General features: G+C 32.4%; 1 protein-coding gene across 2 annotated transcripts; it reads left to right on the forward strand.

The window, feature by feature from the left end:
* The first annotated feature begins 2,261 nt into the window (after positions 1 to 2,261).
* LOC132600665 (axial regulator YABBY 5-like) lies at positions 2,262 to 9,297 on the forward strand. 2 transcript variants are annotated; one of them, XM_060313983.1, is made up of 6 exons: positions 2,262 to 2,691; positions 5,192 to 5,311; positions 6,021 to 6,159; positions 7,893 to 7,941; positions 8,036 to 8,111; positions 9,049 to 9,297. In XM_060313983.1, exons 1-6 carry the CDS (start codon positions 2,602 to 2,604, stop codon positions 9,115 to 9,117), a joined length of 543 nt encoding a protein of 180 aa, XP_060169966.1. In that variant the 5' UTR covers positions 2,262 to 2,601; the 3' UTR covers positions 9,118 to 9,297. The 2 variants fall into 2 exon arrangements, with proteins under 2 accessions (XP_060169966.1, XP_060169967.1); XM_060313984.1 differs by having other exon boundaries at positions 2,265 to 2,691; positions 6,021 to 6,054.
* Positions 9,298 to 9,514: the final 217 nt, after the last annotated feature.

Consider the following 9,514-nt stretch of genomic DNA (forward strand, 5'->3'; position numbering starts at 1 on the left):
TTAAATAGAATATCATCAATCATCATATGTATATTTATTTTTTGTGACAATGATTTTATATAGATATATTTCAAAAAATTGTTTGCATATAACTGTGTGTGTCGAGATAAGCAGTCGTGATGGATATGTTTTAAGCTAATCGCATGTTGATTGGCTAGGGGAAAGTTGTGATCACTCATTTCTCGTTTATTTGAAAAGGCTTTGAATTGAATTCTACACTATATATGCCTTTTTTTTTTTTTTTTTGGCTATTCGTATTCGTAGTACATAGATGCCAGAATCCGACAAAAAGGAGAAAATCTCGACTGAATATCTCAATCATTGATAGACATTTTCCCAGCTACTAATCCTCAATTCTTGCTCATCTGGAATGATCGTGTTGGATGAATTATGACCACGTAAGATTGCATCGTGGCTTTGTTAATTACAATGCGATTTTGGAATTCGAAGCTTACAACTTACGTGTGGAATATAAGCAAGCTTCCAAGTGAGATATATACTCCCAATCTTCAACAAAATGATTTCGGTGGAATATTATGAAGGACAAACCTTTTATTTCTGGGAAAAGGGTCAAAAATGCCCCTTTACTTTGGAAAAAGGGTTAAAAATATCCTCCATTACAAATTTGGGTAAAAAATATCCCTTCCGTCATTAAAGTTTTTAAATATACCCCTATCTTAACTGAAATCCGTAACATAACTCGATTTTATTTTTAAACCCTCTCCATTTAAACCCGACTCAAATAAATAGAAAACGCACATGGGTTACCAGCTCTTGTGCCTTGTGGCTTCAGATGTAGGACTCGGGAACAAGTTGGTCGCATATGAGTTTTTTATGTTGTTGGGTCGGGTTTAAATGGAGCGGGTTTAAAAATTAAATCGGGTTGTTTTGGGGGATTTGGGGATTTTCGTTAAGACAGGGGTATATTTGAAAACTTTAATGACGAGAGAAGTATTTTTGACCCAAATTTATAATGGAGGATATTTTTAGCCCATTTCCCAAAGTAGCGGGACATTTTTGACCCTTTTCCCTTTTGTTTCTTCTTTTGGTAATTTGGTGACGCTAAAATTTAAATCTAAGGGTAAGGTGTTTGGCTTCTTTCATTATCCTAATCACTCCATTTAATTAATTAGACTATACTTATACTGTTATACAACAACAATAATTACTCTTAGTTCCAACCAAATCAGGGTTGACTAATGTAAATCATTAATCGTATTACTCTATTTAAATCTATATAATAAAATATGTTGCATTATGAAAAAAATTATTTACACCAAATGTTTGCATTGAATTAATGAACGCAAGACATGTGTTTGCATATGAACTTTTATCAATTCATCACGGTTACTAATATTTATTCGCTTTAATTTATACTATTACAGTTATCTTATTGCTTAATACAACTATTAGGTGTGAGTAAGACCTTATTTGTTGGCACTTAATAAAAGTTTGATTTTTCATTATTCAGATCTCAACCGTTAAGTAGTTTATCTTCTTAAACCATAATCATTCAGATTTCATTCATTAAATGTATTTGTTTAGCTTTAGACTTTACAACCACTTAATAGGGCTAAATTTACCTAAATGATTAAGATTTATAACAAATTATTACAGCCAGTAACATGTTATCCATCGAATGATTTATGCAAAGATGACATTTCACCATTAGCCTATCCACTTTCAACACTAACCACCATTGTTGTCGACGCCGCCTACCATTATCAACTTTACCACACTATCATTGTCTCCATTATCAATTATCATCGGCCGTCATCCACAACTATACCATCATAAGCTATAACCACCATCACTGCTAATGACAACAATCAAGTGTCACCGCTATTTACAATTATCATTACCAGTTAATCATTACCACGATAACCATCAATTCCTACCGACAATTGCCACCTTCAGCCACCACCATATATCGTCAACCAACACTATCAATCATCATTACTACCATTAGTTATATCACTATCATCTACCACAACTATCATCCGTCATCACTAATATCACCATCAATTAACCACCATTGCTTAACATTAGTGCCGGTCATCATCACCACTAGCTAGGTGCTACCACAACCAACACCATCAATCATAACCACAACGACCACCGTCAGCTATCACCATCGCCGACCATCATTCATCATATTTAATTTAATAAAAGACAAACAAGTCCTAAATATTTTCTACTGTACCACTATATACCACTGTCAAGTTGAAATCGTAGACTCAACATTACTATACAAAACCGTACCCCCACTACATCTCTTAAGCCCCCCTCACCACCCCACCACCATCCCATCCATCCGCTCATCTCTCTTTGTGTTCTTTCTTTTTAATTGAAACCAAATATTATCTTTACCCTTTGAATAGGCTTTTTCTTAATTCCCTTTACACTTTATATATTTTCTGCTATGAGCATCTTTTTTTTTTCTTTCAACCTTTTGCTTCAATTGTATACAGCTTCACTTTCACATATGCATATTTCTTCTTCTTCTTTAGCTTCTTTCTTGGTTAAATTTTCTTCCCCTTTGTTACTTTGACCGTAGTTCTAGGCCAAAAGCCTATAAGAAAAAAATATTATTAATATAAAATGTCATTCGACATGACATCTTCTTCTTCTTCTTCTTCTTCAGAACGTGTTTGTTACGTGCAGTGCAACTTTTGCAACACCATTCTTGCGGTAATTACTTCTAGATTGTTCAAAATTCTGAATTTTAATTTCTTGTGCATATGATCACTAAATTACAAAGGTTTTCAACCCTTTGAAGTTGTTGTTTTTTCAGACTTCTTTCAATTTTACTTCTCTTGTGCATATGGTCACTTAATTACAAGGGTTTTTAACCTGTTGAAGTTGTTTTTTTGTCAAACAAAGCATGTGTTAGTACAAAAAGAAAAATAAGGAAGAATATCAAACACAACAAGGGCACTTCATCTTGAGGTCATGTGTGTACGAGCATAGATTTTTATTAAAAGGACATGTTTTTTAAAGAGAATATATATCTCTTTTTTGGGGTTTAAAGTGAAGTAAATAAGGATGAAATTCTTCAAACATATAATCTTATTGGATGAAGTCTTCTTTTGAGTTATAGGGTTAAAAGATGTATATGGTTGAATTTATATTTTTTTCTTTGATATTTTATGTTAATTTTTACTAGATTTCACTTAGGACAAAAAAGGGGTTGTTTTGTTTTGCAGGAGTTTCATTTGTTTGAAAAATCTTGAAAATTTAACTTAAAATGAAAAAAAAAAACAGAAGAATTGATATATGCTGCAAATTACTATTGTTCTTTTCCCTCTTCTTTTTTCTTTCAGAAATTTTTACATATGATCTCGTGCTTCTGCATTGATCACAAATAATTGTACTACTAGTGTTGATGCCATTAGATCTCTTCTCTGCAAAAATGAGGGGGAAAAAAAAAGATGGTGGGGTTTTCTGTTCACACATTTGCCCACTGGATAATCAACTCAAAAATTTAATTTAATTTTTACTTTTTTCCCAATTCTTGGGATATTTTTTTGTATCTATTGTGGACAAAAAAAAAAAAATCATGTTGGAAGCAATTAATCGTTTTATTGCTCTTCCTCTTCCTATTGTAATAGCATGGGCTATTTAAAAAAAGACCTTCTAATCGATGGGCATATTAGTAGAAGTGTAGGTCTTTATTTGAAAGAATTAAAATAAAAAGAAACTACTTAATTCATATCATATATTTTTGTTTTATATTTTTTTTTAGAAGTTTTCAAGATCCTTGTAATGGACTGTGATTTCTGTTCTAGTCATGTCATTTTCCCTGTTATCTCTCTCTTTAATTTCTCACTTTTCTAGTGACTGAGCAATGGTCAGAAAAAAAGTCAGGGGCACCAAAAACAAAGGAATGAAAGAGAGATATGATAAAAGAAGAAGAAGATGGATAAGTGATCTTTGATTTTTGCATTATTGAAAAACACATTTGTGAAAATACACAATATTTTGTTTTCTTCATCCTTTTATGCTTCCTTTCTTCCTTCTTATGGTGGTAGATGACCTAAAATACAAATTCTTACCACTTGAATTGTGGTGAGATATGTGAATAGGGTTCTCTATATTTAACCCGAGGTCTCTATTCGAATTAGTCGCAAAACTAAAGAGGGTACCAAACATTGGATCAAAAACCCTAAAAAAGAGTCGAAATTTCCATCCCCGCATAGAGACAGATTCATGATTTAATTTATATAGTGTCAAAATTCTAAGTTCTTTGAAAGTATGAGTTTAGAACATACATATTTAATTGTAAAAGTTCTAAGGGTTTTCACACACACATACATACATACATACATACTGTAAGTCTGCTATTGTATAGGCACCTCCTTTATCTCCACTAGCTTTCCTCCAAGTTTTATTAAAAAATATACTACTCTTTAGCCTTCTGATTTCTGGCTGATTTTTTGCAAGTATGTGAGCAAGCTAGAAAGTTGAGAAATTAGTTGAAAGCTGACAAATTAAAGTGTGTATCACCAATTGCAAGTGGTAAACTGTGTATCACCATTTTAGGAAGGGGAATGGAGTCTTGGTGTAACTGGTAAAGTTGCTGGTATGTGACCGACTAGAGGTTACTGGTTCGAGTCGTGGAAACGGCCTCTTGCAGAAATGCAGGGTAAGACTGCATATAGTAAACCTTTGTAGTCCAACCCTTCCCCGGCCCCGCACATAGCGGGAGCTTAGTACACCAGGCTGCCCTTCTTTTATAACCATTTTCAAGTGGTTACAAATGACAAATTATATATAGTCCTCTCAGGAGGATGATCATCTTTTGGTTGTATATGATACTAGTCCTTTAATTTCATCATGTTATATACGCCATTCTGCAAAAAAGGTAAAGAACTTTAACTTATATACTCTATAATTAAGTTTGTACACTCTTAATGCACTTTTACAGAAATGTCACGAAATCCCTCACTCTTGGGGGTGTAATAGGTGAATTTTTATAGACCCAAACCGAGAGAACTGGGCATGATAATTTTCATCATTCAGCTCGAGCACCAGCTATAGTAATTTTTTTTAAATTTTTTATGTATCATACAATGGAGGCTTACTATGAGTCGTTATATAATGTTCTAAATTAACTTAACCTGATGGTATAATAAACTTATATACTGTAAAACCATAGTTGATCCCTTATTAATGAATAATGTGTTGTCAGGTTAGCGTTCCATGCAACAGCATGGTAACCATAGTGACAGTAAGATGTGGGCACTGTGCAAATTTGCTTTCTGTTAATATCGGATCTTTACTTCAGACTCTTCCCCTTCAAGATCCACAGGTAACTAATTAATGGTACATTAATTATTCCGTCCGTTTCATTTTATGTGAAATTCATTGTTTAAAAAACTGTGACTTTTCGATGGAATTTGTCAGAAACACAACTTGTAGGAAATGTTTTCGAAGGACTTTTGTCAGAAATCTCATACTTCAGACTTCAGAGTTATGACAAAAATGTCCCTCGAAAATTTGCGTTAATATTAGTATTAGTATGTGACTTTTTCTTTTTCAGTTTGTTTCAATGAACTTTCTGTCAGAAATCACATACCTCAGAGTTCCAACGGGACATCTATAAAAAAATTGTGTGTTTTCAGCCATGACTATTTCCTTTTCAGTTTGCTCCAAATAAAGATACTTTTCTATATTTGAAACAATTCACGTTTAAACTTTAAGTTTAGCTATAACATTATGATTTTATAGCATCAGGAATATCATGACATGTTTAATAATATTAATTTTTTTTAATATCTTTCTCTTAAGCCCTATATCCATCCAAACACCTTCACATGAAATGAAATTGAGATAAGTTATTTCAACATCTTTTTGGTTATGTGCTCGTTCTTTTGTTATTTTCCTTTTTATGGTAAAAAAGAATCATGTAAGAACAGATAGGGGTGCATTTTTCTTCATCACTTTTTTGTTTGGGGGGAGAAGAAAGTGTTTTATACTAATTATTATTATCATTTTTTTTCTTCTTTTTTATCTGACAGAAGCTTCAAAGACAACAGTACTCAAATAATGCTGGTAAGTATAAAGCCTGTGGCTCATCATCATCTTCTTCTTCCAAGTTCAACAGATTTTCTGCCATTGTTTCTCCTGAAATTGAACCTAGAATCACTCCTATTCGTCGTAAGTTCTCTCTTTCTCTTAATAAATCGCTACAAGTTTATGTAAACGATAATTATATATTTATATGTAACCATTCATAATAAGTGAACTTAATAAATTACTTGAAAAATAAGTAAGTCTACCTGCTGGATAACATGTTAAAAAAGTACACAAATTATACTATCCAGGTTAAATCTTTTATTGAATTCTTTTTAACATCCTTCAAAGTGTCATTAATGTACAACACGCTAATTAAGTGTATATCAGCTATTGTGGTGAGTTTAAGTTATATACACCATTAGGTCATTTTTACCTGTTGTCTTATTTTCAAAGTTATGAATCTGAACATTTTAAGGAATCTTACTTGTAGTCCATAGATATGTTTTGAGTGGTCTGATGGTATAAAAAATTATTTATACTGACGATGTATATAACTTAAATTCGGTCTTAACCGTTACAATATGAAAAAAAGAAAGAGATTCAAAGAACATGAAAGAATTGCCATAAGAGTTTTAAAGTAGAAAAGTAGTTTGAGGTAAAACTATGTATAATCTGTGTGATTATATACTTGTTATCTATTGGATATGCATCGATTATTTCTATAATTAATTATGACTTGGCGGACAAAAGGTCTTAATAGCATTACAAAAAATTACTATTTTTCCACTGAAATGTTTCTCTGAAAAATGTTTAGTAGCTATTTCCATTGAATGTCGGTGAGAAGACCTAAATAGTAGTGTTTTTCACAAGGAAAAATGAATGTTTCTCAGCGTTTCAATGGGAATCTGTTTTCCGCCATGTGTTTTCCTAGTGAGCTGATTCAGTGGGAATGAGATGTGAAAATCATGTTTTGTAACACAAATTTGCACTAAATGTTGGTAAATAGTGTAGACTGCCTCAATATATTAAGATCCTATGAAAATTCTTACACCATACATATCTGATTTATAAAGGCCAGTTGTTATCCAATAATAACGGGATGTGCCTGAAGTTTCCCCTTCTGTTATGACAACTGAAATTGATTGAGACATTACATTTGTATCCAACTCATCAATATATATCTTTAAACACAGGTTTAGTACTTTAGTATTTCTGGATCTCCTTTTACTAAAGATCGTTTCTTCAAAAAACTAGGAACGTGTGGATCAATACATGCAATGTCCAAATTAAATCACCATACAAATAATTTCTACAAATATAAATATATAATCTTTGCATTAACTAGCATGTGAACCAAATGATCCGTTTATAATGTTTGTATATACCAAATAGTATTCACAACTTCTGAGGTGTAGGTACTGCTTAATAGAGTTCAAAGTGGTGATAATAGGACTATGTAATATGATGAATTTAAGTTTTATAATATGTGTGTTTCTCCTTATGATGTAGGACTTATAATCTTGAAAATATCACAGACTTATATATAACTCGAAGTCTCTAACTCATTATATCACAGACTGAAAATATCACAGACTACCACGACCATTGGTTTTGTTCGAAAATATAATATAGTATGTCTTAACTCCATTATTAAGTTTGACTAAACGTCGTCAAGTGAAAATTTGCGTTTTTTTAATAGTGAACCTTTGATTTTATCCGGAAATATAATGTCTAACTCCATTATTAAGTACGTCCGATGAAACGTCCAGCAGAAATTTGTGCTTTTTTAGTAGTCATGAACCCTTAATATTGTTTGGAGGTATAATATGTCTAACTCCATTATTATTTTTATTTCCCTATATCAAACCATGCAGCACCAGAGAAAAAACAGCGTGTTCCCTCTGCGTACAACCAATTCATCAAGTAAATTTGACTTATTATTATTATGTAATTTACAATAATTTTCAGTAGATGCCTAGATTCTTATGCTAATTATTTTATTGTTTTAAATGTGCAGGGAAGAGATACAAAGGATAAAGGCTAGCAATCCTGATATTAGCCACCGTGAAGCTTTTAGCACTGCTGCCAAAAATGTAAGTCTCTGTGCCCCCCCCCCCCAAATAGTACAATCTTAAAATTGTTTCACTTAATACTTATGTCAACTAGTAAAAATTCTTTACCAAAAAGAAGTGCAGTGGGAAAGGGATAAAATTCACAAATAACCTCTTTTCAGCTCATATAATTGAAAAATAACCATTATTCTAGAATTTTACATGTGAAATTTAAAACTTCAGTACAATGGTTAATTTTTAAAAAAGGGCCAAAATTGCTAGTGGATGCTATTTTTACTGGGATGGATTAGAGCTCTGCACCCAATAGCGCATGCAGGATTTTTCATAAACGGTATCACAAATTAAAGGAGTGAGCAAATGAATAAATCACTATAAGAGCTTTTAAGGGTATCAGTCAAAAGTTTTCTAACGAGTTGTGCCTACTGAGGGGGTTTTATTTAAGTGCCAGGAGCAAGTTTGAACCCGCGACATCTCATGCAAATCTAGAGCGCCTAACCACCAGGCCAGTGCGCTACTTTGTTTAGAAGCAGTGTCCTTTATTATTATTTTAGTGCATCGGGCTGTCTTTTTTTTTTTATACCCAGTAAAAAAATTCGACGAAGCAGTGTCACGTGACACCCCTCGGGCCAGGTAAATCCGCCCCTGTCTGCACCCTGCACCCTTAACCATAAATTTTGAGCTTGAGCCGTAAGAATGGAGAAACCCTGATAGCTAGGGAGCACTATTCTCTTTTAATGGACCTTATGCAACGTGAATTGAGTTACGACCATAAAAAAACAAAACAAGTAATAAAACAACAAAGGAAATGAAAATAACTTGTTACATGTGGGAAATTTAGTCTGTCGACAAGAAAATGAATGGTAGGGACAAACAGGAATGTAAATAGAAAAAAGTGAGATTTTTTATCTACGTATCTTTCGCAAGATTTTATCTTTATGTGTATTTGCTATTTTTGCAGTGCGCACATTTTCCTCATATCCATTTTGGACTAAAGCTGGAGGGCAACAACAAGCAAGCCAAATTGTGAAAGTCTTAATATTATTTTCAAGTTGTGAAAGTCTCCTCATGTGTTATCTTTCATTTGTTTGCCTTGATTTTGTGGTTAAATATCATGTACTCTAACTGAGCTATTTTCAATGTTTATTCAATAACTAGTGTCATTTGGCTCGTGTTAAGCCCGAGCCCAAATTGACGTTAAAAATTAAAATTTGTAGCTATTTGTTTAATTAGCTCTTGCTTGTTTATTTTTGTAACATTAGTTTGACACTTTCGAAAGATTTCTAAAATATTAAATTAGGAAAAGGTATCTGAAAGTTAAAGCAAAACATTTAGTTTATATATTAGATTTTTTTTTAAAAAAAAAAAATCACACAAATGAAAGCTCTTCTAATTTCTATCTTACTAATTTTTTTTTGAGATTAAAG

Source organism: Lycium barbarum, chromosome 6, assembly GCF_019175385.1.
Source record: "Lycium barbarum isolate Lr01 chromosome 6, ASM1917538v2, whole genome shotgun sequence".
NCBI classification, from domain to species: Eukaryota; Viridiplantae; Streptophyta; class Magnoliopsida; order Solanales; family Solanaceae; genus Lycium; species Lycium barbarum.

Bases quoted from the DNA above. Each gene is read 5' to 3' on its own strand.
- LOC132600665 (XM_060313983.1), top strand. From the start codon at position 2,602: ATGTCATTCGACATGACATCTTCTTCTTCTTCTTCTTCTTCAGAACGT. The intron at 2,692-5,191 runs GTAATTACTTCT...ATGTGTTGTCAG, and splicing joins TTTGCAACACCATTCTTGCG to GTTAGCGTTCCATGCAACAG. The intron at 6,160-7,892 runs GTAAGTTCTCTC...CAAACCATGCAG, and splicing joins TAGAATCACTCCTATTCGTC to CACCAGAGAAAAAACAGCGT.